This window comes from Penicillium daleae (genome assembly GCF_028827525.1).
Source record: "Penicillium daleae strain IBT 16125 chromosome Unknown utg000007l_segment0_segment0, whole genome shotgun sequence".
Classification (NCBI taxonomy): Eukaryota; Fungi; Ascomycota; class Eurotiomycetes; order Eurotiales; family Aspergillaceae; genus Penicillium; species Penicillium daleae.
This window is the reverse complement of record NW_026623155.1, coordinates 1,365,382-1,392,553: the sequence shown is the minus strand read 5'-3', so window position 1 is coordinate 1,392,553 and position 27,172 is coordinate 1,365,382. Positions and strand designations below refer to the sequence as shown.

At 51.7% G+C, this 27,172-nt stretch overlaps 6 protein-coding genes across 6 annotated transcripts; 1 reads left to right on the top strand and 5 right to left on the bottom strand.

Annotated features, from left to right (window-relative positions):
- Nucleotides 1–4,883: 4,883 nt before the first annotated feature.
- Nucleotides 4,884–5,714, top strand: N7458_007656 (velvet factor family protein; the record flags this gene model as incomplete). Its single annotated transcript, XM_056911038.1, has 1 exon — nucleotides 4,884–5,714. One exon carries the CDS (start codon nucleotides 4,884–4,886, stop codon nucleotides 5,712–5,714), a length of 831 nt encoding a protein of 276 aa, XP_056763864.1.
- A 1,154-nt stretch (nucleotides 5,715–6,868) lies between these two features.
- Nucleotides 6,869–8,509, bottom strand: N7458_007655 (uncharacterized protein; the record flags this gene model as incomplete). Its single annotated transcript, XM_056911037.1, has 2 exons — nucleotides 6,869–7,914; nucleotides 7,993–8,509. The coding sequence occupies 2 exons, from the start codon at nucleotides 8,507–8,509 to the stop codon at nucleotides 6,869–6,871; spliced, it is 1,563 nt and encodes a 520-aa protein (XP_056763863.1).
- Nucleotides 8,510–9,054: 545 nt separating this feature from the next.
- Nucleotides 9,055–9,743, bottom strand: N7458_007654 (mitochondrial 54S ribosomal protein bL12m; the record flags this gene model as incomplete). The annotated part of the gene is made up of 2 exons (XM_056911036.1): nucleotides 9,055–9,387; nucleotides 9,513–9,743. 2 exons carry the CDS (start codon nucleotides 9,741–9,743, stop codon nucleotides 9,055–9,057), a joined length of 564 nt encoding a protein of 187 aa, XP_056763862.1.
- Nucleotides 9,744–10,331: 588 nt separating this feature from the next.
- On the bottom strand, nucleotides 10,332–12,306 carry N7458_007653 (chaperonin-containing T-complex subunit CCT8; the record flags this gene model as incomplete). Its single annotated transcript, XM_056911035.1, has 3 exons — nucleotides 10,332–11,599; nucleotides 11,721–12,091; nucleotides 12,248–12,306. 3 exons carry the CDS (start codon nucleotides 12,304–12,306, stop codon nucleotides 10,332–10,334), a joined length of 1,698 nt encoding a protein of 565 aa, XP_056763861.1.
- Nucleotides 12,307–12,782: 476 nt separating this feature from the next.
- On the bottom strand, nucleotides 12,783–14,266 carry N7458_007652 (M48 family metallopeptidase; the record flags this gene model as incomplete). The annotated part of the gene is made up of 8 exons (XM_056911034.1): nucleotides 12,783–12,832; nucleotides 12,890–12,948; nucleotides 13,003–13,034; nucleotides 13,087–13,150; nucleotides 13,202–13,247; nucleotides 13,307–13,331; nucleotides 13,405–13,645; nucleotides 13,728–14,266. The coding sequence occupies 8 exons, from the start codon at nucleotides 14,264–14,266 to the stop codon at nucleotides 12,783–12,785; spliced, it is 1,056 nt and encodes a 351-aa protein (XP_056763860.1).
- Nucleotides 14,267–15,309: 1,043 nt separating this feature from the next.
- On the bottom strand, nucleotides 15,310–19,480 carry N7458_007651 (VWA and PH domain-containing RING finger protein; the record flags this gene model as incomplete). The annotated part of the gene is made up of 4 exons (XM_056911033.1): nucleotides 15,310–17,407; nucleotides 17,478–18,177; nucleotides 18,359–18,859; nucleotides 19,351–19,480. 4 exons carry the CDS (start codon nucleotides 19,478–19,480, stop codon nucleotides 15,310–15,312), a joined length of 3,429 nt encoding a protein of 1,142 aa, XP_056763859.1.
- Nucleotides 19,481–27,172: the final 7,692 nt, after the last annotated feature.

The following is a 27,172-nucleotide window of genomic DNA, read 5'->3' as shown; positions in this document are numbered from 1 at the left end:
GTCGCTCGCCCAGCGGGGATTTTCCCGGTGACAACCTCCAATCAACCCCAGTCAGTCCCACCGTGGCAACTCGGTAGACTTCCTGATCAGCGTCAATCCATCCAGATGAGTATAACGCACATCTCATTCTCTGTCCGCCTCTAAATATGGATCCCTGCTAAGTCGGAATGCCCCACCACCGACCTCTATTCCTATCACAAATGCCATTAAACCACCAAGCCCTCGCACATTGCCGCCCGAATTGTCCACATTCACACGCTCTCATGCACAGGCTAAGAATCGGATCGACAGTAAGGGTGGACAAGCCACTTGACTCTCGACACTTGGAAGTATCGTGCATAACGTTGCCTGACTCAGGGAAGCCTGGGGGCTTTTTCGTGGTGAGCTGAACTCTGGATGATGAACAAAGTGCTTGTCTCTGAATGGTGATATACGCTCGATTTACACAGTTCCACCCACATCAGATCGTTCTACTTGTCCCGACGCTTGTTGCAGTTCAATCAAATCCAGTCCAGCCCGAGTCCGAGAAAATCCCTGAATTCCTAATTGCACCACCGCCATTCTCGTCTTGCAGTAGTCCTGCAGCCAGTGGATGCCTCGTCCGCAAGGCCCTCCTTCAATTAAGCACCCTCTGCTCGGAGGGGTAAACCGAGCCTCGTGCTTCTGTTTATTTTTCGATGTCTCTGAGTTCTCCGGATCTTGCGGGGGCAAGCACAGCAACTACTCCATGCACAGTGCTTACTGTCACCCTCCCGCCAAGTCTAGCCACTGACCCCATCGCGACGCCAATTCTTTCGATGCCTCCTACGCGAGCTCCAGGTGCATGAGCAGTGGAGAACTTGACCGAGTATTGACCGAGTGGCTCCACGACACTGAATTTTGCCGACAAGATGAGTGGAATGCCAGAGCCGATATGAAGAGTTGTCACGGGTCTTTGGACAGGCCCCCACTATGGAGCTTTGATGCCTAAGCCAGCAGAGCATCTTCTCCATGGACATTCACAGCTTCGTTCAAACCCAGAATCGAGGTCTGTCATTATAGGTCGCAGACGTTCTCCGAGAACTATAGACTCCAACGGTTTTCCGGTTCCGATGACACCTCGGACAAAGCGCACCAAAACTGGATACGATACGAAATCCGTGCTGTTTGAGGAGATAGCCTGCGTTGCCTCGGCGCTTGGACCCATCCGACCCATTCAGATGCAAAAGAAGCGCATAAACAGTGGTCCGCCTTTTTTGGCTCCAAACCCACGATGGCTGCCTCCTCCTGTTTTTTTGCCGATCAGATCTGACAAGCGATCGTACCACGTATCCGCGATTCGCATGATTTGCGTTGGATCAGGCAGATTGTACAACCGCACGAGTCATGACTGCGTAACTGCACAACGACGCCGATGGTCACGGAACCAGTCCGTGAGAACATGCTTTGCCGAACCTGCCATGCGAGGGATGACCGGAGTGCGCTGCCGTGAAAAGCTAATTTACTTTGATTTCCTGGAAAACATGGGTTTTGACTTACCGACAGTTTTTTAGTCCGCTAGTACTAGTGCCGGCTAGGGCAGGAGGGGAGGGAATCTATTTCCCTAGGAATTTCCCTGCTGCATCGAATCGCGATGCTTCGCTGGTCTGAATTTGACTTCCCGCAGGGGCTCTCTTGGGGAGTCTTGTCAACTTGTCACCAGCCCATTCTTCGTACGGAGTCCATTTGTTCTCCGTGTCGACTCCCCTCCAATTCATGCACCACCATCGTCATATTGCCGTCCCATGGAGCCTAGTTGAGCCCACTATCACGGTGAGCCGCCACTGACGCAGTGCCAGATTCCCCTTTGTGGGGTTCGAGACGATCTTAGTCGGACTGATTGGCAAGCCCCCACCCCAGTTCCATGCCAATCATCCCCAGGGATCGCTTCCATATCGGTGGTTGTGATTCGAAAGCGAACGCCTCATACTGGTCCCAGGGCCACAAGGCCGTTTTGCCCCCCGAGAGTATTGTGCAACGACTTGGAGACGATCAAAGGCAATCGCCGTTCCTATGCGGGTCTGCGGATTCATGAATCCGTCGAGGCTGATGGTCTGGTCCAGTATTGGTTATTATGTTTATTGCTGACTCTATAAAGCGGAGCCCAGAGTTTTCGGTGGTCTGCCCCGTTCCATGGATCCAGGATTCTCCCTCCATACGGGGAGCGGAATCTGCAAAGTCTACTTTAGTTTACTGCGAGGTCCTCTTTTTGCTTGGTAGCTTCCTAAATTGAGGGCATCCAGGTCGAAAAGAGTTCATCTTTACAGTAGTACTCTAAACAAAGCATATCTCTATAATAATTCCGTCTTGTCAAGTATATCTACATCATTACAGGCAGTAGTCCGATATCGCGCCGCAGGTCACACCACGCACTTCATGAATGAGGTTTTTGCCCACAGCCATGCTATTGTCCCTGTGCGCCGCAGGGATACTTACTAGCATAGTATCAGAGTATATAGAGTATAATGAGAAGTGTATATGTTGTATGTTGTATGTTATGATGGGGTTGGTGGAGGGTTGGTGGTCACGGAATGCCTCTCCTCTCGTTGCCCATTCTGGTCATGTTCGGTCGACCACGCTTCTCTCCTTCTCAGTTCCTCAAAACACCCCCAACTTCCACTTCATTCCATTCATGAGGTAATCAACGCCGCTAAGGTAACGGGCTGGTCCATTGTTTGGCACGCATGTACCTCGAGCTCCAGATTATCATCTACAGTCCAGGATCTCGAATCCCAGGAAACCGTTACGGTGGAGCCCACAACTTCACAATGCAGCGTGAACGGCTCCAGGATCAAAAGTCTGCTTGACCGTCTCTTGTGTCGCCAAACGCTAGACTCTCCCTCGGGCGACAGCTTCTGTCAGGAACCAGCAGTTCGTCAAGCCTGGGCCTGCTCCTTCCGAGGACGAATTGAGTGCCAGCTGCCTCAACCCTGTTGGCCCCAGCATCTTTCCAACAACCAGCGCACCCACCCTGGACCAGTCCTGACTCCTCGGCCCCTCGTCCAGTGATATCGAATTATTCGCACAATCCCTCCAATCCACTTTGCTGCAAAACTCGCACCCACCTCTCCTTTGCTCGTGGCAAAGCCCGCTCGGCCCGTTCCCTGGCTCCTCCCTTGTTAATTTGCGGTTTGCGGTGGGCCAATCGTCCTGGAACGGAGCCACAACTGGGTCCCTAGCCTGGGCTAGCTGGACCTAACTGACACACTCTGCTACCTCCGTCAACAGGCTCTCGAACCCACCAGTCAGAGGTGTTGATAACAAATAAACAATCTTGCTAACTGAAACCCAAACCCCCCCACCCTTCTCCAAATATCTGCCAAAAACCCACTCGCCATCCCCATTTTTCCCATCTATCCCCTGTCTTCGTTATTTCAGGTGATTGGACCGCTCGGGGGACCGGGGAAGGGGAAAATCCGATGTGCGTCCACGGGGGTTTCTACCATTTTGAAACGGATGCTGAAATCCTGCTATCCAAATCTTCGGGTTGTGGGCAAATCGAATCGACAACTTGACGATCCACAAACCACCTCAAACCACCTCAAAAAGAATACACTTGAAGAATCGTCCACGATCAGTGGGTTCCTTCAATCTCCATCTCCTACCAATATCGGACTTGCCCATATCCTTCCCATGGCGCTGCTCTTTTGACGGGCTGCATATCCACATGCGGTTTATCAGATGCCTTTCTTCCTCGCAAACAGACAGATCCAGGATATGCATCGAGGGAGGGATTGACGTGATACCACGACTGAGTTCATCTGCACCGAAGGTGGAAATATATATAAACGAGATACACAACAAACCCCACAATCTACATCTGAGACATCCAGTCCGCGGCTCCCCCTCCCCTTCCCGTGTGGCTGTGGCTGACCTGACCGCTTCGTGGGTCGCATTCGAAGCGTCACACCCCAGCTGAAAAGGCAAGGGCTGAGAAAAACAAATTTAGGAAAAAAAGGCTTGCGTCCGGATACGGAATTTCTATAAAAGCTGCGCCACGGCCCGCCATCTGGCGCCAGCGCGATTCCGTCACTAGATGTCGAGGACCCCGTCGCAGCAATGTGGGCATACCACACCACCAGACAGGCCTCATATCGACTCTGTGTCTCGCTCACGTCATCCAGCCCAGCAGATACCTTTAGCATATCATCAGCCTTACCCGCAGTATGAACCGCGACACTTCGTCCCGCCGGATCTGGGCTACGAACGGCCTGCGCTGACCACACCACCGGGTCCCCATCGACTGCCATCATTGGGGGGACGTGTACCTGAGCGAAATGCAGACCCGAGATATATGCTGTCTTCAGATCATGGGTTCATGAACCGCCAGTCATTACCGCAGGCACTCCCATTACGAATACATCCGCAACATCATCCCCATCCTCATTATGGCCCAATTGTCACCGATCCTCGCGGGAATCCGGGGCCTACCTCTTACGAGGACCGATCGAGTCCTATGTTGAGTCATGGCGATAATGTTCGCTATCGATTGCGGACATACGACGTGGAGTCCCAGTAAAGTCCCTTCTTTCTTCCCATTCTTGTCGATTGAACCACCCGTCGTTCTACCTGTCAGTCCCATCCGACCTCGTGCGGTGTGCTTTCTTTTGATGACCGAGCACCTCAATCCGCCACAGCTAGGTGGAATCGCTGCTTGTCACGGATACAATGCTTTGGGGACAGTTTTGCGCTGACACTTGAGAACTTTATCCAGTCATGACGGTAGCTCCACGGCCCTGGCAAGCCCTATTCACTCCGAGAAGAGTCCAGCAGCATCTGTGAGCAGCCCGCCACCAATAAGTAGCGCCAGCAGCAGCAGCGCCCAGCATGAAACGCGGCAGCCTCCACGAAACCCTAGCTATAGTATGCCCCGTGGCTTCGATAAGCTCCTCCACCATGAACCCGAATCATCACCAGACCCTCCACCACGACGCCCCTCCACGCAATCCCGCTACCATCTTCACGTCCGACAACAACCCATCGCCGCGCGAGCATGCGGCGCCGGCGATAGGGACAGACGCCCCGTCGATCCACCACCAATAGTACAAATCCTCCTCACAGACTTCGACCCGGAATCCCAAGACGACCGCGACATCCTGCAAGATCCGCGCTTCACAGTGGGCTGCCTGCTCTTTCCTGTCCCAGACACCACCGGCTGGACCCCATCATCAGAAGGCGAAGCCAGCCAATCCGCCGAACGTGACCCCGACAACATCGCCCGCGCAGACGATTCCTTCTCTACACCACTCCTCTCTGGAAAAGCCTTCATGTCCCCCTTCTTCGTCGACGCAGACCCAGACCCAAACTCCGCACCCACCCACCCATCCTCAGACGACTTCCACACTCTAAACAGCCCCACAACCCACAGCCACAGTCAAATCCACCCCCAATCCCTCCGCAACGCATCAAAACTCAACCAACCCGCAACATTCTTCATCTTCGCAGACCTATCGATCCGCTCCGCAGGCCTGTATAGACTCCAATTCCGACTGATGAATTGGGGTTCCGTCGAGGATACCGGTCAATCTATGCCTATCCTGGCGGAAGCCTGGTCTGATCCGTTCCGGGTATATGCGGCGAAGGATTTCCCGGGAATGCGGGACTCGAGTATTCTTGCGGAGGGGTTGAAGGAGCTTGGGTTTGTGGAGCTGAAGACTAGGGGGAATGGGAAGGGGAAGGGCAGAAAGAGGTTATGACAATTAAGTCGGGGATCTACAGGAGTATACGGTCTGTGGGTTTGTTCGTTTGCCAGGGCTTTCAACTTCAACTTCAATATCAATTTCGCTTCCGATTTCGCCCTCGCTTTTGTTTCGAGTTTCGAGTTTTGAAGGGCGTTTTGTTCCCCAGGCTTATACTTCTTTCGTGAGATGTTGGCTTTCTTGATTCTTGAGTTTCTGGTCCTTTTTTTTGTTTTTTCGCTTCTGCTTTCAGCTGGGGAGTTCTCTGAAATGCGTGTTGCTTGATTTCTACTTGGAGCTTCTGCGATGTTTTCTGCTCTTGTTCGATTGGGTTGTGGGTTGCAAATTGGTATTTGGAAATCCAACATGGTTGAGGAACGGGGCGAGGCGTTTGACTGTTTTATCTTTCCTTTTCCACAATTCTTCGCTTCATGACGGATTTCTTTCCCTTATTGGCATGACGAGTGGATATGATATCCTCTTCCTTCTGCGATCAAAATTGGGGATCATTGCATGTCTTTCTTTGCAAGTTCTTTGCATCAGTGGATTCGATTTGGGCTTTTGGGTGTGTGGCTCGGGGATTCAGGTTGGGTTTGGGATAGGGAATAAGATTGACTGGTGGCATGGTACCTATGGGTAGACGGGTGAATCCAGATGCATATAGAACAATAAAATTGGAGGGGATGCTTCATGCGGTTTTTGTCTTGCTATTCTCGCGTACATTAGAGTGTACTTGAGTCCCGAGCGTGAGACTGGAACAATACATTAAGGTTCTCACGATTTATTTAGTCACAGACGAAATATTACCCAAGACTACATCTGGCTATCTGTCTGGGTGGTTTCTTACTACATGCCTGTAATGATGCAGGTCACCCCTTTATGTATGGTTAGTCCCAGTTCGAGCAATTGCAGGTTCCAACCAGTAACCTTGAGGATTTCTTCGGACTTTGGGAACACTCTAGAGCTATAAAGCTACCTAGAGAGATAAAAGTCTACTAATAATTGCAGGAGCAAGTAACATGCCGATAAATTGTGCTAGAGAGAACCATCGATATAGACACAACCCGACATAAGCTTCTTTCTCTTTGGAGGTTCCATCCATTTCAAGAAATGATATACAGTTACAAGAGCGTCCACAGAAGTATATATACATACATATCCCACCATTTCGCCTACCGAACAGCCAACATCCTACTAGTTAACCTAGGCACATACTCCGGGTCATACCAATTTTCCTTCAACTCCGTAATCATCTTCGCATACTCAGGATGATTTTCCAAATGCGCACTAGCATGATCCAAAATCATACTGCCATCAAGCCTTTCTCCTGTTTCACGAGCCATCAGTGCCAACATGAAAGATGCTTGTGGAATGTTTTTATGGAACCCATGAAAGTACCAGTCCAACGCGAGTTTGCGGTAATCCTCGCGGGACATAGATTGATTGAAGAATGACGAGACCCATCCCAGAGCAGATGTGAGCATAGTGGGCTTTGTGTTGTTCTCGTCGGGGGACGGCGTTGGCGCGTTTGGAGGCGCCGGTTGACCCTGGGCTTTGGCTTTGGCGAGGGCAACTCTCTCCGCTGTTGTGGGGTATCTACCATGGAATATCTGGTAGTAGAAATTGGCGATGTACAAGATGGCATTCTTGTCTCCGAATGCGGCAGCCTTGCACATGCATTCCTCGTACTTGTCGTAGTTTTTCTCGTTCATCATCATCGAGGCATACTCGACTAATGCCTTGCGGTCATTGTATTCCAGCGCCGCGATACGGGTTGCATGGTCTGCTTTCTTTCGCGATTCTGGAGAGTCGAATTGAGCGTCGTACGACGCGTGAAGGAGCGCGTATACTCGCCACGGTGATTCGAAAAGATCAGTCATGGCGATGTCCTGGAAGATATTGGGCCGTCGACGCGTTGGCTTGAGATATGGCAGGACTCGCTTCTCCATCAACTCAAAGGCTTCTTGGTATTCCCCGCGCATACCGAGAATCTTGGCTTGGAGGATCATCGCGGGAGGGAAGCCCTCGTCCGAGAATTGTTTGACCATGTCCGTCCATTTGGTGCGCGGGGTAGTCTTTGTCCATGTAACCGATCTGGCCTGAATGAGAGTGATGGGCTGCCGTGCGCCTGCCAATGCACACGCGGATATTACCCATTCGGTAAGCGATTTATCCACGGCGCAGGAAAGGTATCCAATGCGAAATACGGCATCGACATCTGGGTAGCAGAAAAGTCAGTCTCAGCGCAGTCCCGCATACTGATCCAAGGCGGGCGAGGATAGTAAAAGGATCTTACCTGAAGAAATCGACCGAATCACCTGCGGGTTCGGCGGGCCCTGGATACCCTTAAAGAGCTTGATAGTGACGTCCTGGAAAGTTTGGTAACTGATACCCGGAAGAAGCCCACTGATTCTAGCGTCATCATACATGGACTCTGAGAGTTGATTGAAACGTTCAACAGCTGTTGGAAGATCCAGTGATAGCTCGCGCATATAGAAGCCCTTGTTGTTTAGAACGCCAACCCCATCTGAAGCCATGAAGGCCGGCTCTCGGCCGGCTTCAGACTCTTTCTTCTTTCTTCGTAGAGCGGGCGCAGGTCTTATATCACGACCGAACTTGACTGGTCGGTACTGTGTGCTGTGGAACGGTCGTCTCGAAGTAGTGGTGGTGCCATTGCGAGCGGTGATGAGTGCGAGCCGGGTTGCTGGCGCGAGGCGATTGTTCCCGCGCAGATTCCGCATGTTGGGAGATGTGTGGGAGAGACTTTGGCGGAAGCTAAGACATTGTTGCAGTGCAGCGGATGGCCTCGACATGGAGGACGCTCTGCGAGTGGGGTGGAGTGTATGCGACGTTGTAAAAATGGGTTGGCGAATGCTTGGATCGAAGCTCGTAAAGGAATTGGAGAAAAGCGGAGGTCGGTGTTGGGTCCGCTTTGGCAAGAACGAAAATCCTCCGTCACGTCCAACACAGCAGAGATCCACTCGACAGAGATCGGTTTACTTGAACAATTTACAAAAAATGACTACCATGATTTTAAATATGCTCAATGCATCAATTAAACCAAACCGAGCCCTCTGTATCAGACGGGTCCATAACACAATGCGTATAATGTACATTTATTTGCCCTCACACGACCAGGCCAACAACGCTCAAGAAGTAGTATAACAACACCCTCGAAGCCAGTTTCCAATTCCTCCCACTCCAACATGCGCAAGCCGTAAAAGTAAAACAACAAGAGAAGGGGAGAAGAGAGAGAGAGAGAGCGCGCGCAGGAGGGAAGAAGGAATAGGAAAATCAAGCTCCATCCGCATTCGCCCCGGAATATTCCAAGTTTTGTTTTCCAGTCGCTTTCAACCCTTTATTCCATGATGACCTTCGCGCCCAGAGCCTTGAGGGTCTCGATGATCTTCTCAGCCTCCTCCTTGGGCACGGACTCCTTCATCACCTTGGGCACGGACTCGACGAACTTCTTGCTGTCCACGAGCGACAGGCCGAGCATGTTCTTGACTTCCTTGATGACCTTGGGCTTGGAGGCGGCCTCGAAGGACTCGAGCTTCAGGTTGAACAGGGTCTTCTCGGCGGCAGCGGGAGCGGCTTCTTCCTCCTCAGCGGCAGCAGCGGCGCCAGGAGCACCAGGGCCGGCGGCCATGGCGAAGCCGCCAACGGGGAGATCGGGGATGTTCAGGCGGGTCTGAAAGGGGTGATTGTCAATTGTCATATTCAAGATAGAATCGCGGGAGGAAAGCTTCGCAGAACCATGCAATTGACGCATTGCGGAGTTTACAATGCCGAATCAATGGCTCAGATACCACTCACCTTCAAGCTAGACACGAGGTCGGCAGTCTCCAGCAGAGTCAATGTAGAGATCTGGTCAACAATCTGTGCGATCTTGGGGTTGGTAGGAGTAGCAGCGGCCTCGGTGGACTCCCATCGCCGGTAGCTGGGCGTGCGGGCTGTGTATGTAGACGCAATGCGCAGGGAGGATGGGCGGACGGAGCCGGAGAGCTGTCGGCAGCTACGAGCTGCAGCCTGGATAGGGAAGGACATTGTAGAGGGCAGGGTCGGGTAGCCTGGCGGACGAAGGGAAAAGGAATACGGCGTGGAGGGAGAAAGGGAGAACGACAGCACTGCTTCAACCGCGATAGCGAGCGAAAAGAATGGCAAGAGTTTCGGGGAAAATCTAGCTGTCACGTGGTGTGTCTTATGTAAGCATATACAATGGCGCTGCGGTTCCTGTTGGGAATAAACATTGATTATACCTGCCAAGCAAAATGTAGATTTAGAATTGACACTTGAATAAGTTTCAATGGAAATTCAGAAACCTCCTCGTCTGCTTTGAGATAGAGAGATTTGGGATGCAATGTCTTTGAGAAGACACCAATTTATCCCATGCCTGGGCGTCCCCAATCACAAACAACCCTTCTTATAAGACCAATTCTAGATTGACAACCATTTGCAAATTTACATGTTCCATAGTGAATGACCAAATTTCAGTGATGTATTATCGTACTCAGCTATACACACCAACAAGGCGACTTTTTTCGTGATATCATACGGATCTATCAACGCAACCGGTCTCGAAGCCTCTTCAACACCAGGAATCATCAACACCCTCACGTATTCCCCATTAATCCTTTAATCCTCGTCCCAGTTAGGGTTAGGACCAGGGGGCTTCGGCCCACCCGCTTGTCGGGCAACAATGATCTGGTCCACACTCAGCACGGTGCGCGCAGCCTCGCTGGCCAAGCGGATGGCCCAGCTCTTCGTCGCCATCAGGTCGAGAATACCCTCCTCCACGGCATCCAGGGTGCCGTCGGAGTCGCCGATCTCCAGATCCACGCCGGTGGTCCAGTAGGGCTCCTCCTCCTCCTCCTCTTCGGAGCTGCCCTCCTCGTCATCGGCGTTGGCGCGGTGGTGCGCCGTGTACAGGCGGGAGAGAACGTCGGTCGCGTCGAGACCAGCAGACTCGGCCAGGGTGCGGGGGATCACCTCAAAGGCCTCGGCGAACTTGCGGATGGCGTACTGGGGCAGGCCGGGGGTCTTGTCGGCGAAGCTGGAGATGCGCTCGACGAGCTGGACCTCGGTGGCTCCGGCACCGGGCACCAGACGAGGGTCCTTGGTGATGGCCTTGACGACGTTCACGCCGTCGTCGATCGCGCGCTCAATATCATCCAGGTGATTCTGGGTGGCGCCGCGGAGCACGATTGTGGATGTGCGGGTCACGGCGTTGGCGTCTTCTTGCCGGAAAACGGTGACGCGGTCACCGCCAATCTCGGTCGTCTCGACCACGTCGATCTGGCCCATCTCGTCGGGCATGGGGGCGCCCAGGCGGGCGAGGGGGGTAGCACCGACGACGCGGCACAGACGGCGGAGCTCGAACTTGGAGAGAATCTTGATCACAAGGATGTTGAAGCGGTTGAGGTAGTGCATGGCCAGATCACCGATGGAAGAACCGGCAACGACAACGCGGAGACCAGAGTCGTACAGCTCCTTGATGGCGGTCTCGAGACGGGCCTCCTCGCCCTTGGTGAAGTCAACCATCTCCTGGGCATTCTTCAGGAGAACTGTTCCCTTGGTCTCGGTCTGGGAGATGTCAATGGGGCAGCTGAACACGCCGACCTTGGCCTTGCGGGCCTGCTTGACAATGCCATCCGGCTCCCGACCGAACACCATACCCTTCACAACCTTGGACTGTTCCAAGCTGCCACCCATGATCTTCACGACACGCACGTTATCCACGTTGAAGTTAAGAGGGTTCTTGGGCAGCACGGCGAGCACTGCCTCGGCGACCAAAGCGGCCAGGGTATCCTCCGTGCCAGACTGCTTGCTAGCGACGACTGTCCGAAGAGCCTTGCTAAGCTCTGGCACTGACCGCAATTCCTTCAGACGATCGACCTCGAGATCTGCACGGCGGGAAACAATAGTTAGCATCAATTCCACGCGGACTACCGTCCGATCCCTGACTATGCCAACCGGCACCTGAATTCAAAGGCAATTCAACCAAAACAACACGACAAAGCATACCTTCAAGAACCTTCAACGCAAAGTTCTGGGCCTTCTCATAGCCGGAAACAATATCACTCGTCTTCAATCCCAGACGGATCAACTCCTCCGCCTTCTTCAGCAGCTCGCCAGCCAAAACAATAACCAAGTTAGTGCCATCACCCATCTCAGCATCCTGCTGCTGACTAGCCATAACCAACAGCTTAGCAGCGGGATGCACAACGTCCAACTCGCGGAGAATCGTCGCAGCGTCGGAAGTCAAAATCATCTTCTGCAGGTGGTTGATGACGATCTTGTTGCGGCCATACGGACCCAGAGAGGTCTGCACGGTTCCCGAGATAGCCTGGCAAGCCTCGATGTTACGAATGACGGCTCCATCTTCGGCGTCGTGACTAGAATGGCAAGAGGGGAATTGTTAGCATGGATGTGGTGCGGTGCTTTGTTGGCCTTCATGGGTGCGGCGGGCAGATAAGGAGGTGGGAGGTGTTTCTCCGGTGCGGTGGGATGGGTGGCCCGCTATGTTTCTTTGCGAGCAGCTTTGGACGTACCTCTGGTACCCAGCTTTGAAGAGGCCCTGCTGGGAGGGCCCGGGGAGGGATAGGGACATTGTGAGAGGTCGTGTCCGAGGTGGATACGACTGGATATGAGGGATGGGAAGGAGGGAGTTCGATGGGCTTCTCTTGTGCCGGGGAATTTTTGGAGCTCGATGGGGGTCGGTGGGTTTGCGTTGTTTGCACGAGGGGGACCCGCCAGTTGGTCTACGCTGAGACCGCCCACACTCTCGTCTACGAAGGGGTCTATATCTTGGAAACAGTATTATAAAGTTGGGGTATTGATGCTGTATCAATCCCCCAAATTAGAATGTTGAAGAGCAGGGGAGAATAATCTCAATCTTTGAAACAATTAGATGAACTACAGGCCGTTTCTGTAAGACTGAGACTAAGAGCCAATAGGGAGGAAGCCCTGGGGTGAGCGTCCTATCTATAGGAGTATCGGACTGGAAAGAAGACTTGGGATGTATTCGATGCACTATCTAGTATATGATACAGTAAAGGTGAATACTCAAAAGGTAATTCACCACATTCACCAATGATACGAGCTCTGTGTCTGGTACGCCTTCTTGAAGCTAGGCACTATTCGAAAATAGTCAGTATCCACGAGAACCGTTGTGTACTAAACGTATGACTTACTATAGCTTCCAAAAGTACTACAACCATTGTCTGCGTAGATGGTTTCAGCTTTGTCAAGCCTAGATATTATTAGTATTCCGACTCTATTGGATCCTTATCTCGGCGTAGCTTACCATCCTCGAATGGCTTCTTCGCGGTTGTAACTCTGTGACAATATTAGACAAAATGATGATCAGCTTGGGTAGTATTTAACGTACCGAAGGGTGTGTGGACATGAACTGCGGCGGCGCAGCTTTCTCTTGTTGCTGCATTCGGTGCCATCTAATATAGAATTAGTATGCACAATTCGACACTGGTCGACTCATAGCTTACAGTGTCACGGCGGCCTCAGGATTAAAGCATGCCTTGGCCATCATCACTAGATATACGTCAGCATATTCTCTAGACTCCCTTCCACGCCCAGTAGTAACAACATACTCAGCCCAATATTATCCGCCTCAGCCTACCCATACTAGTCAGCGACCAACTCAACGCAACAACAGGGTTGTATGACCAGGCATTAAATGCATACATACCTCCTGGGTCCGGGAATTCGGCAAACTCCACATCAGATTCACCAGCATACTCGACAAATTCCCAGAGACATCGAATAGCAGCGAAATAAGCAACACCGTGCCCAGCGTCAAAAAGCTATTACTCATGCGCTCAGCTGGATGCCGCGCAACAACGTGCGCAATTTCATGTCCCAACACCGCCGCAAGACCATCCTCGTCTTGACATATCGGCAGAATACCCGTGTACACGAAGACCTTGCCCCTACAACGAAAATAACACATCGTCAGCTTGGGACAACCCGCAACAAGAATTCACAAACAGAGCTATTCAAGAACTGTCTTACCCAGGAAGCACAAACGCATTCGCATTCCCATCATCAACAATAACGTGCACCCTCCAATCCGCGCCCTCAATAGGCGCCTGCGGAATCAGCCTCTGCAACACGCGATTAACCATCTGCGCCAGCGGATGATTATCAGGCAACACCCTGCCCTGCGACTGCGCCAGAACCTCGCGGTAACTCTGCGCGCCCATTTTCAGCTCCATCGAGTGCGAGATGCAGTTAAAGCGCCGGCGGCCGGTCATCTCGACGACTTCCGTGTTGTACAGGTATACGCCGGAGAGACCGAGGCCGATGAGGACGAAGTGGTGCGGTTTTGAGCGGGTGAGGAGGATGTGGAAGAGGGAGGGGCGGTGGTTGGAGTTGAAGCGGTTGTAGTTATAGTTGCGGGCGAGGCGGGGGGTTGATGTTGTGAAGGAGCGGGGGGTTGGAGGGGAGGGCCATCGTGATGGTGGTTGGATGCGAAGGTGTGATGATGGGCGTGGAAGGGTGGGGATAGGTCGGTGCGCGGTGCGCAGGGTGAGGAGAGGGTGACGGAGCATGATTAGTTGGTGTTGGTGTTTTGCATGGTATGTACAAGAGGTGGGAGGGTGAGGTCGGTTCTCTGGGATTGGAGGTGTTGGAATGAGACAAGGATGAAGTTGAAGGTTGGTGGTGGTCGAAGAGGCCGCGGCCAAGCCCAGGCGGCGATAAGCAGGTGCTCTCGGTGATAGGGCTGGATTTAGAGAGCAACTACAGTACATCAACGAGATGGGATCATACTCGCAACAATCATGTCAAATTCTATTGTTGGAAATAAAGACTATTATAACGGACATAGAAAACCAAGTCTGAAATATGTCACACGTGCATTGTCATTAGTCACAAGGGAGGGCAATAGAATTATGCAAAAGGCTATATCAACATGGACGCAGACCCAGCCAGTATAGAGTCAACCAAATCAAATCAAATCAAGTCACAGAGGGGGGTCATCAATATTTTTCAGCCAATGCCAAAACAGGGAACTAAGAAAATCCAAAACATCCAAAATAAAGTCACACAGTGTTCCACCCAAAAAACATCAAAAAAGTCTTTAGAAATCGAAAAAAAGAGATCCCCCACCATCCGCACACCATCCCCGAGACGAGACCATTCGGGGAAAATAGCAGAGTAAACACAGATCAGATGTATCAGATGTACGCCCCAACAAGGCCCAAATCCAGTCCAGGAAAATTCAAAACCAAAATCCAGACCGACGAGGTGACGAGAGGGGAACACGTAAGACGGGATCGGCGGGAAGCGGAAACACATCGCAAACAAAGGCCCCTGGTATTATGCTGCACAGTCATGGTGGGAACAAAAGTGGTATCACAGAACGAACATGGGTAAAGAAATAAGAGAAAGGGACGATGAGATGGTGGTATGATGAGGAAATCGGGGGCACGCATGATAATCAAGAAAGACAAGGTCAATGGACCGACTCCGGGGGAAAATGATGTATAAACCAGGGAAACAAAAAAAGAGATACACGAATGGAAAGTGAGGAGGAATGCAAGTCGACTTTTAAGAGTTGAAAGAGAGACCGGTCCTCTTCTGTCTGTCTCCCTTACTCTTCAGTCAAGGCAGCATCACCCATCTCCCGCCAACCCTTGGATTTATCCGTCAAACGACGCACACCAGAGATCCGCTGGGCCCAGTGCGCTTCCGAGGGCGTGCGGAACGTATAAGCACGCTGCGAGGAGATCGTACCGATGCTCTGAAGCACAGCCTTGCGGGAGTCACGACCAAAGACAGCGGGGTGGTTGATCCACTCAAGGGCAGAGTCCAGATCCGCATTGAGCGCATTCATGGTCTGCGCGTCGACGGAGGAGGATGGTGTGATGGTGGCGGTTTCAGACGCGGACGAGGCATGGCTTTCCACGAAGGTGGAAGACTTGGGAGAACTTGACGTGGGCGTGTCGCCTCGGCTGCCCGAGTCGCTGGTACCTGAAGGTCGGGAGGCGGCGGGTGGTAGAGGAGGCAATCCGCCTTTGCCTAGACCCTTGAGGATACTGCGGGTCTCTTGGAGCAGGTGCTGGCCACGGTCGTGTTGCCCGCGAGAGACGAGGGTGAGTGCCCTTGTCAACATATCGGAGGTGAGCAGCTCCATGCGCCGCTGTACGATGGACGGGTGAGGAGGGATGGGAGGGGTGGAGGGTCGTTGGTTGCGAGACCTGGGGTTCGGCGGAAGCATGGTGATAGCGAGTAGTGAGGGACGAGGTGAGTGGGTCAGATGGCCGTCGCGGAGAAGATCGCCGTAGGTCAGGTCTGCCTGGATCAATGGGACCTCTTCCACGCTCAGCACTCGCTGCTCATCGCCATCGAATCCACCGCCTAGAGCTTCCAGTCCAGAAACCAAGCTCTCCCATGGGTCCTGGGGCATGTTGTCTTGCGTAGCATTGTCGGGTTGAATGACCAGCTGCACCAGGACATCACGCTTATCACCAAATCGAAGATCTCCCAACGCAGCCTCGGCATCCCGACCAGTCGCCCGCTTCGTCGTGTGGAGGGCCCCGCTAATCTTGACAAACTTGGCTGGCGAGCCTTCTGGCAGCCGAAGCTTGAGCTTGACATTTTGGTGAGAAGTAGTCTGGATAGCACCCAAGCATCCCGCAACACACTCCCGGAGCATCATCCAATCCTTGACGTAGAGATACGAGCCCTTGGTGCGAGTCGAGAGCTCGATCATGGTATCCGGCTTGTGGGTCAGTCCAAGACCGAAAGAGTGGATGCTGACCTTGGCAGCCTCGGCGCGAGAGACAACGAAATCGACACTTTCGGGGTCCGAGGTGGACGAATCGCTGATCAAAAGGATTGTCGAGACGGGGTTGTTGAATTTGCGCTGCATGAGCAGATCCATGGCCACGTTGGCGCCCTCCACCACATCCGCACGCAAACTCTTCTGACCAACGGGACGAATCGAGTCGAGAACCTTGTTCCATCCGTTCCATGACTTGGTGGTCATGCCCACCAGAGGCACGCCGCCACCACTCGACCCGAATGTAACCAAACCCATGCGGTCCCGGGAGCCCAGATTCTGTACAAGGAATTTCAAAGCATCGCGCAAAAGTGTAATCTTCAACCCCTGCATCGATGATGAGACGGGAATGACCACGACGAGATCAAGAGGAATGTGGAACGAATTGATAGACGGCTTATCCGCCTCGGGGTTGGTGTAATCGGTGATGGCAGTATTACTCGACTTGCCTGCGCCATAAGACGAGTTAAGAGATGCCTGCCGCTGTATACGACTGGTCCGGTATTCGTCCTCCTCGACCGCGGAGTGCTCGTAATCAAAGTCATTATGTTGTCGAGATCCATTTTCCACCGGGTGCAGGTTCGTCAAGGCTCGGTGCCACGTCTCCAGCTGCTGGCGGTTCTGGAAACGCAGGTAAAAGCAGGGGAGTTCGCTGACAGAAAGGTTAAGAGAGATAATGGGCTCGTCGGAGCCGGTATCGATGGACTTGAGATGTTTCTTGATCAGGATGGAACCTTTGAGGGTGCAGCGAGTGGGCTTGCGCTTCTCGGAGTACTGGTGAGATTCGGGAATCTTCTTCTCCTTGACGCAGATAAGCATCTCTGCGAACAGATAGCATTCCAATTCTTGCCAGGATTCCCGGTCCTTGCCCACGCGCATTTGCCCATGCAATCGCAACTTGCCAAACCTGTGCCTCCATTAGCATTGCTGAAACTGGATTTCAAACAAGACACCGCCCGCATTTCCCAAAGACATACCGTTGGAACTCAAGGCCATGCCAATTATCGACCCGATTCCGCAAATCCTCCGCAATCTCATCCAGATTCTCCACCGGCTCATACTGGATAGACCGAGCATCCTGTGAGCCCCCGAATCGTCCTGTATACGGCTCATCGAGTTGCGATTGGCCTGAAGGTGGGTGTCGAAGATCGTCCGCGTCCGGGCGCCAATTGCCCTCAGGCACCTCCACCGTGATCAGACACGTCAGGGTTTGCTGTTGGCGGGATCGATTCATAGTAGGGAACTCGCTTCGCACGGTGACAATCGGTGCCGGGATCGGGTTTTTGGTGACACCTGGGCGAGGGCTCAGGTCTGATTCCATGGCCTGCACATCGTAGTCGTGGCGTCGCCCACTGCTCGTATGTTGGCCATCGTGGTAGTCGCCCGATGAGCCGGCCGCGCTGCCATTGCGGGAATGCGGTTGGCGTTGGCGAGGGTCAGAAATGGCCGACGCTGCGCCTGTAGTCAAGCGTTCGACCCGCTCGCGCTGGCCGGTGGTGTCGCGACTATCACGTCGGCTATAGGTGGATTGTGCATTGTTGTAGCGGCTACCGGCATCGCTAGGCGGTCGCCGATTCGACTGTTGTTCCCAGGGGGTCGCGGTCGTGCCCGTCAGGCCACTCCTCGTGGTGGCCGTATCGCTCATAGTCACCGAACGCACAATATTGCTGATCTTTTCTACAGGGTTAGTGGGTCTCGTCAGTACATCCATTTTTTTTTCTTCAAAATTATTGGTCTCTGAATTGGGTTTTGGCATGGGCATGTGATTCCCATTAGGTAGCTCCCTTTCTTCTTCGGAGTTGAGGGGGAAGGGAAAAAAGGCAAGAAGGGTTGGCGATCAGCAAGAGAGAGCACGAACCGATATCCAAGACGTTTCCACCTCGGCTCGTATCCAATCCTAGGGGGGCATTGCATGTCGGACAGTATTGCGACTCGAATTCCCGGATAAACTCGTAGAAGCACGCCTCGTGGGAGACATGACTGCATGAGAACTGCAGGACCCGCTCACCGCGCAGGGTATGCTCGAGCGGCTCCTCACAGACGGCACATTCACTGCCGATAAAGGTCCTCTCCCTCCGTGTACGGGTGCGATCGACCTCCATTGCACCGGCCATAGAATTGCCCGAGCGAGAATTGAAGGAGACACGAGAGCGATTCGAGTGCGCTGACTGCCAGGCAGGCTCGTGATGAGGTGAGCGAATGGATTCGGCTAGACCTGAGGGGGCTCGTGGGCCAGTTGTTGGGCGTGAGACGTCCGTATAGTTGGAGGCACTACTCCCAGGACGGTCTGATTTGTGTCGAAAGGAGCGAAAGGAGCGAAACGGGGAGCGGGAAGATGAGTCTGGCCGCGGTTGAAATTCTGGACGTTACCAGGATCCGTTAGCCATGCGGCGGGGGGGGGAGGCCAAAGTGACAGGCTGACGGGGAATCATGCAACGATGCAACGCAGTTGCGAGGGTAGAATGTTGGGGTTACGCCCACCAATTGGGGGTCAGAGAATGGAAGATGATGTGAGGTGTGGAAAGGGGAGAGGTTGAGGTTCTTTTGTTTGAGACTTCTCGCCTTCAGGGGCGAAGGCTCGGATGAAATGGTGTGTGTGTATGTGTCAAAAGGGAAGACGAGCACGATCAGATGGGGGGATTGAGGTCAACGCCAAAAAGGTCAAAGGGAGACTGTAACGAGACGAGACCCAGTCCTAGCACCGCTAAAGAGCGCATCTAGAACCCGTCGTGTTCAGGTCTCAGATTTCCGATGCTAAGACCCGGCCGAACATTGATCTGATATTGAAGGGGGGGGAGCCCAGAAACAGAAGGAGAACAGGGTTGATGACAAGAGAATCAAGTAGCTCACCGGAGGATGACGAGGGCACACTGTGCTTCTTTCTGGACCGCCCCAGGAATCCCAGTTCAGATAGATGTAGATTTGTCGAATCGCTCCCAGATGTAGACTCCGATCTGGGCGACAGTCGATGTTTCCACATGGGGGGGTTTCTCCCAAGACAACCCACGAGGAAATGGTAAGGTGGGGGGAGGGGGAGGGAGGAGAGGGAGGAGAAAGAAACCACCAGAGAGGCGACTCTTGTCGCGAGAAAAAAAAAAAGAGGCGCCCCGAAAGTCAAAAAAATAATAATAATATAAAATAATAAATGAAGAGAAAGCCACAGAGGGAGAGAGAGAGAAGGCGGATTGAAGGAGCGCGTCCCGACGAGAAAAAGACGTTCCAAACCAAGCAGGGAAAGGTTGGAAAAAGGTGCAAACGGTGGGAATATTAATGAGGGGGTCCAGTGTCAGGGCTGTATGGAGGATACGGACGTAGACAGCAAGTATATACTACCATACACCGAGAAAGGACGGAGTACTCGCCAGATGGTAGTTCGACTAGGAAGAACTCCGGTACGTCGAACTGCGAATGAGGATCTTCGGAATCGGTACAGGAAGGAGGACACAATGGCGATTGTGTGTCCAGCAGACTGGCGCAGGGGACCGTACTACTGCAGGTCGCGAGTACATGCAGAGTTGTACGGAGTACAGTAATTACTGTAGTTGTATTGATGATTGTACGGAGGATGGATGGAATTTGTCTGAAATTCTAAATGGATTTGAATGAAAGAGCGACAGGGGGAGAAGAAGAGGGGGGGAAGTGGACCGAGAGGACTAACGATTGGATGCCAGGCCGGGGAAATTTACGCCGGCGCTCTCTTAGTTCGCGTCGGAAAAAAAGAGAAAAGAAAAAGACCAAAAAAAGGGACAAAAAAAGGCCAAAAAAAGGGCGAGGTAAAAAGCAAAATGACGATCGTAGGTGGACAGGCACACCCTCCACAGAGAACACTGGACTAGACTGCGACTAACCGGAGTAGGAGTAGTCTCCTGAACTCTGGAGCGATCCGGGTCCACTGAGCCTGCCGAGGCACGCTAGCGAAATGGAAGAGCCATGGATTCGGAGAAATGAGTGGAGGACCGGGTGAAGTGGACACGGTGGAAGCGCACTTGATTCGCGACCGCGGGTCCCCCCTGAAAAGAAGAGACAGAAGAAGGATTGAATAGGGAAGGAAGTGAGTGGGCTAACGACGTAGTAGGGCTGGATCTTCGGTTGCATTGAGCATCTCCAGAGTCTAACTCCGTGGCCCAGTCGTCGACTATTAAAACCTAGGCGAAGGAGGCTGGATGTGAATTGAGAATTGGAGATGAGAAAAGGGACTCGGGCAGCTGGGCGACGGAGGATTAGGAACCAGAACGACGGGACTATGAAACGTGGAAACGATTGGATCTGGACCAGGCTGAAAGGACGAGGACAGAGATTGGGTAAATAGATTCGAAGGATCAAACAGTGATCAAGTCTGCCGTACAGTATTCTGGTAAAAGGAACTACTTTCAATATAATCATTAGCAACGAGACCAAGTTCCGTCATTGACAGATAAAAGTATGGTAGCCACCAGTACGATAGTACGGAGTACTTCGTATTCGACTGGATACCTGGCCACCACCACATGGGCCGTAGAAACCAAAAAGAAGATTCTATCCTGCACCCAAAAAACGTGGCTGGGAAGACAGACAGGTTCGTCTTCCCTACCTGACGGCCCCAATGCCCTGCGGCCCAGCTTGCTTAGCGACAGTAGCTTGCAGCTTCTCTGCATCCTAGCCTCTACTAGCTGCATATCTAGCCCTCCCCCTCCAATGTCCAACAAATCCTCGGAACTCCGTGAAAAAAAGGAAGGATCGTGGTTTACAGTTCCAGATTTCACACTGTCTGTACTCCGTACTCCATACTAGGCCTCAGAGCCGTGTAAACAGGGGACTGGACGCCCTGGAACGGGGTGGAATTGGCTCGATGGGCGCCAACGTGGAGCCCTGACTTCCAACCTTGTCCAGCATTCAGCTGAACTCAGCGCCGCTGCTTGCCCACCAAACGTGCATCATGGCAAATTTCTTTTTTTCTTCCACGATCTCTAAAATCTATAATTGTCCACCGAGATCCTCCAGACTACAATATAACTGACTTTCACTAATGAACAACCAACCCCCCTCTTCAGCTCCCACGCGCCATTCCACAAAGACAGGATCAGAAACATATCCATTCCGAGAATCCCAGCAGACCCGCGGGGCGCATGCGATAGTCTCGGGCTCCGCGTATCACTATCCCCATGCTCCCGTCCATTTGAGATAAACTTTCCCCTATTCCAGTGTCAAGGTTGATTTGGATTTGAATTTGAATTCCAATTTATATATATATATTTTTTCTCTCTTTCTCTTTTATTCTTATTCGAATTTATTTTCACCATTGATATAGCGTGCAGGCTGTTCTGGTGATACGCGGACCATGGTTCGGCGCGCGGAGGGGTTCATCATCGGCAGTCCTGATCGGACTCCAGCCGGACCGCGATGCAATCGCGCTGCAGCTTCGGACATGAACGGGTTTTCCGGGTACGGTCGGTGGATACGGACGGAGTGAAACCCTAAATTTGGGTCGAATTGCAGACATGTTCAGGAATACGTACTATAGTGTACGGAGTATATTGTAGTGTATGCAGTGGTTACCACTGTAGACGGCAGTTCATCGCTAGTCGCTAGTCGCTGGGGCACTCTTGATTTGCAGATCACAGATCACGGAGGATGAACTCCTCCGTCTCTGCTGTGTACTCCGCTTACTCCATAGAATACACTTCACATAGTTAACTAACTAGCGTACTTTTATATAATAAGGTCTCTGATTCTCTCTACTCAATAACTATTTAGTTACCTAACTACCTACCTCCAAGCTCTATGAATAATTCCTCCCTCGAGGCTCTTCCCAGCCTTAACCCCCTACCTACCCCTTACTTACCACGAAAGCCTCCGAATCTCCTATCCGCCTCGTTGCCGACGACCTGACCCTCTGGTTCAGCCAGTATGGTACAACCAAGATCTCCATCCGTGGAAACTAATTTCTCCAGAGCCCTTCTCTTTCTTAGAACCCATCTCCAACCAGACCCAAACGAAAGCGAATCGGCAACCCAACTATGTACCCGACACTCTTGAGTGTACCAGCGATCTTAATTTTTCGCTTTAACATTGGGGACATGAGAGTGATCCATCCATCGCCACCAACCAACCAACTAGTTAGTTTAGTTAGTTATGCAAGGTACGGAGTACTGTGATTCTGACATAATCCACAGCCATTGGCCATCGGGTCTTGGCTCCATCTCGCCTGCCAAGCACGTCGATCCTCTCCAACGGTTTTCCTGTCACTCGCACCCGCGGAAACAGCTCCTCATTTTCAGGGTCACCCGGCATAAGCTTTTGCCTCGCCTATCCTGTTCCCGAATGTGCACGTCATACCCGCTGAAATTCGAATGCAGGAAAGGTGCCGGCTATCGCTTCTGATCCGAGTTCCTCACCTAAGTATCCAGGGGCAACTGGCAATTAGGTTTCAGTTCTACACTGCACCGCACTGCACTGAACTGCACGGCCTCTGGATCGGTCGGCAGATCTCTGTGTGTGTGTGTGTGTGTGTGCCTGGATTCGAACCACAATTTCGCTTTTCGCTTGCGCAACCGCGGCGCTTAGTCCATCCCATACAGTACTTCGTACACCTACTGAATAGGGGATGTAATCTGCAATACCTTCCGTATACTCCGTAGATGATTCTCGCCTCGACATGGTGGCGTCTAAATTATCCCCCTCTCTTCTTTTTTTCGCAGTAATAACAATATATCCCGCGAATTGGTGGGCGTGGCCGTGCTCTTCACTTCTGTCAAATTAGCCCAATGGTCTAGATTTCTCTTCCCTCGGTCCAATTCCCACTCCTACTCGCTTTGGCTGTTCTCTCGTAGCTAGTCGCCTGGCTGGCCCTTCGCGTGAATGGGCATGGCATCATGCCATGTCAATCTTTCTCCACATCGGGCCCTCGTCCCACCCCCTTAGTGGCAAGTGCTAAATACGGTAGCTCGGCCGGGAATTTGGAGGAGTAGCTTGCGGACCACACGTCTCGCTAGGAGAAATTATTTTGCACATCAATCGCTCCATCGTGCACGTTCGGGTGATGAGCGCTGGTCGCGTAGGTGGGTTTACTCTGGCGCTATTGTACGGAATACGAAGCAATCCATGCGGCGATGCGCTGATCATCGTGCTGCTGCTTTTTGAGGTGCATGGCTCTCCATGGCCCACCTCTGCGACTGACAGCTGGGTGTTACATGTATCTTGGCCTGTATTGATATACAGCTGGACCAACAGTATTGAGACTCGATACGATGTACACTGTACTTCGTGTATACCGTCTCCACGCAATTGGCCATAGCTGCATCCCGTCACGTCTCTTAGATGATGGATCCGGGAGGAAGAGAGGAGCGCTATGCTGCCGGGCTGATCTAGACTTTCCCTGTCATATTCTACCTCGGCATCGTAGACCATAGAAACGAGGACTAAGCGATTTTGGGGCAATGCGCATACCACTACAGGAACTTTGTTAAGTCGTGATTCATGTCCAGAGTTGTATGCAACGTCTGGCGGGGAACTCGGCTGAAACTCGAGTCGAGTTGATATGTCGACTGCCGCTACGTATGACAGGTCGGAGAATTGATCGAACGTGTCGACTGGTCACAATAGTCCTGCATAGTGCATACGATGCATTGTCCATGACAGATGATGTAACTATACGATTTGAACTGACATGCTCATGCAAATACAGGCACCCCTGAGCAGCTGTCAAGCTGAGGCCCTGCGCAGATTAGCCGCCCCATCAGGATCCGTTAATCGCCAGCACTATTTGCAGAGCTAACCGGTCAGTCCCGCATTTGCTTAGTGGTGATAATCTCAATCTCACCTGCGATACAATCAAGGCATGCAGAATTGCAGATGAATAGATATAGCTATTCCATCGACAGTTGAAAATAGAAGCTTCATAGTCCATGCCTCTCCGTTCTTATGGTCCTGGTCTGTATCTAGTCCCACAGAAAAGAAACAAATTAAATTAATCACAAAACTTCCCAGACTACCCATCAACTTACGTATACCTGTTGCATGCTTTACTTCTCGGTTACAATGTGTACTGCAGTCACTGAGTCTCCTTCATGCTGTAAACTTGGCAGATCTTCAGACCCAAAATTGCGTTCTAACTTCCGCCACATCCAATCCTGCATTGTGATCAGCACCGTTGGAGCTTGCAGAGCGGGGGGACTGGGACTACAGTAGCATATCCCCTCGGAACTCCACTGGCGTTAACCTAGCCCAGTCTGCAGCCCGTCATGCGGCGTAACTCAACTTAACTGAAGAATATTTATGTACTTAACTAGTCATGTCTGTAGATCACTTCAAGAATTTTCATTCTTAACCGACCAAGTACCTACCATCACCCTCGGGATATGTATATGTAAAAGCTCCATACTGTACTGGAAAGTAAGACCCGTCCTAGCCTCATCTTTACCAAATCCCGGTTCCTTCCCCCCACGGCTTACCCTGCAGTGCCGGGCGGAGTATCCGTGCTCAGAGGATCGCGCAAGCCGTTGTTTCAGACCACGAATGATGATCTTTTCGGGAGCTTGCTTAGACAATCAAGGGTCACTCCTAGTTAACTTCTTCGTTTGACTAACTAGGAATGAGCTATGATGACATATGCATGTGTATCTCCATCTAGTCGGACTGTAGTTTCCAAGATACCAATCCTGCATGTAGCCATAAACTCTAGCTCTTCTATCTGTATGGACTATTCGGTTTCTCGCAGTGAATAAAGTTTGAACATGAAACGCCTTGTCTTGGTTTACTGCAGGCCCGATTGGTGGGCCGTAGAGCCTGGCAGCAAGCGCTGTGGTTACAACTTACTGCACGTTGGTGGGCTTGTTTGGCGGCCGTTGAGGATCCTTGCTCGCGGTGGTATGCGTCGGGCGTTGGACCCGTCGATATGCATAGCTGGTCTGTAGTCTATTTTAGGCTGGTGGACGCATCGAGGGGCTGGTAGCTTGGGTACTTTGTTCGAGGACGATGAGTCGATGACGCTTTGGGGATATGCTCAATGCTGCACGTCGTCGTCACCAGTTGCATTTCCTGTTTCAGGGAGTTTGAGGAAATATTTTCGATGTCGATGCTTTTGTCGCTTTTTACTCCATATAGACGTTTCTGATGTTCTGTCTGCAGAATAGCTTGGTAGGTAGGGTCCATTATGTTCCATGCCACTGTTCGATACTCACGATATCGAGCGCCAAATTGAGCTCAATGGCTAACGGTGCAAAACTGGATTCTTCGATGGTTTTCCGAGCAAGTTTTCTAAATCCACTGTGAAACAGAAGATCTCATTTTTGAAGGAATGGATATTTGGTTGGATGAAGCTGCTTCTCGCGGCACTGAAACAAATTTCTCAGTCATCGGAGCGTCCTAGCCCAAGAAATATCCATAGAATTCAGTTCCTAGGGTCTGCATGTCGTCGTCATTTGTTTAGTAACTCTGTAGGACTGGATAGGATTAATTCGAGTTTCCACATCCCCTTCAGCGTAAGTTGAGCTGGCCCCTTCGTGCCCATAGTTTGGCTATCTATACATGTCATAGTGAGCTCGCAAAGAGCGGATGCCTGGATCGACATATCATTTTCTACCAGCGTTTGAAAGCTATTCTGGTCCAGTCGGGAGTTTCTTCTCTTCTTTAGACTTTGACAAAAGGGACATAGTAGGTACTAGGTTTGTTATTTTGATTTTGTTGTATGTCGTACCTGTTAAATACAACTCATCAATGTATAGATGTACAAACCAGTAGATCCACAGTTCCACGCTAGTATATGGAACAAATCAAACTGATATATCTAATTCCATCGCGCTCTGTCCATATATATATATATCCGCTAGGACCAGGCGTTGCTAGTCAAGTGGCTACTGGGCGCTCGGTTATGGCTTCCGCAACGGTCAGCCATTGAACATGTTTCCTAATTCGCAACAGTGCAGTATATTGCTGGCTTTATTGGACGCTGAAAGAAATGATCTATCGCGCGGACAGCGATAGCGGGGTCGACACTAGCCTGAGGTATCAGACTTATCGCCTCACGAGGGGCAATCATGGCCATTGCGTACTCATTGGTAACAGCAGAGTGCTTTATTCAGTTGGGCGATGCAGGGTGCAAAGTCGGGAAATCCGAGGTATCAATTTTGAGATGTCTCAGATGTGTTGATCGTTAGAAAGCCGCAAACAGCGCCGTTCAGTGGAACATCGATTCATTGAGGGAGGCATTGATGGCCAGTGCTTTGTCTCGGGGAATTACAGTTCTTCGCTAAATGCATCTGTTTACTGGCTAGATACGCTAACTGACTCCGGGCGTACTGCGTAGTCGATAATGGCCAGATAATGTGTACTTTTGGCGTAATCGATAGGTCTACGGCAGGTCTGGTCCTCAGGCTACGGGAGTTTTCGGCATTGGTCTAGATTACTCGTGGTTTTCTTGATCGCATCTCCCCATTGATACTGAGGCAAGACACTAGACTTAGGCATCGATGGACTTGTGAATATGCGCCGACTAGGTTGTGTGTATACGCAGAGGGGTCAAGTGTGGTCTATGTTTTCTTATTTTTGGGCTGGCAGCAAGTTGGGTAGGGCTCCGATAGTTTCCTCGTTCCTCATTGGATCTTTTTTGATATCGAAGTCACGGTTTCTAGTGTCCGAGGAAATGCCATGTAGATACAGAATTTGCAGAAATAGCCATTTACTTTCGTCGATGGTA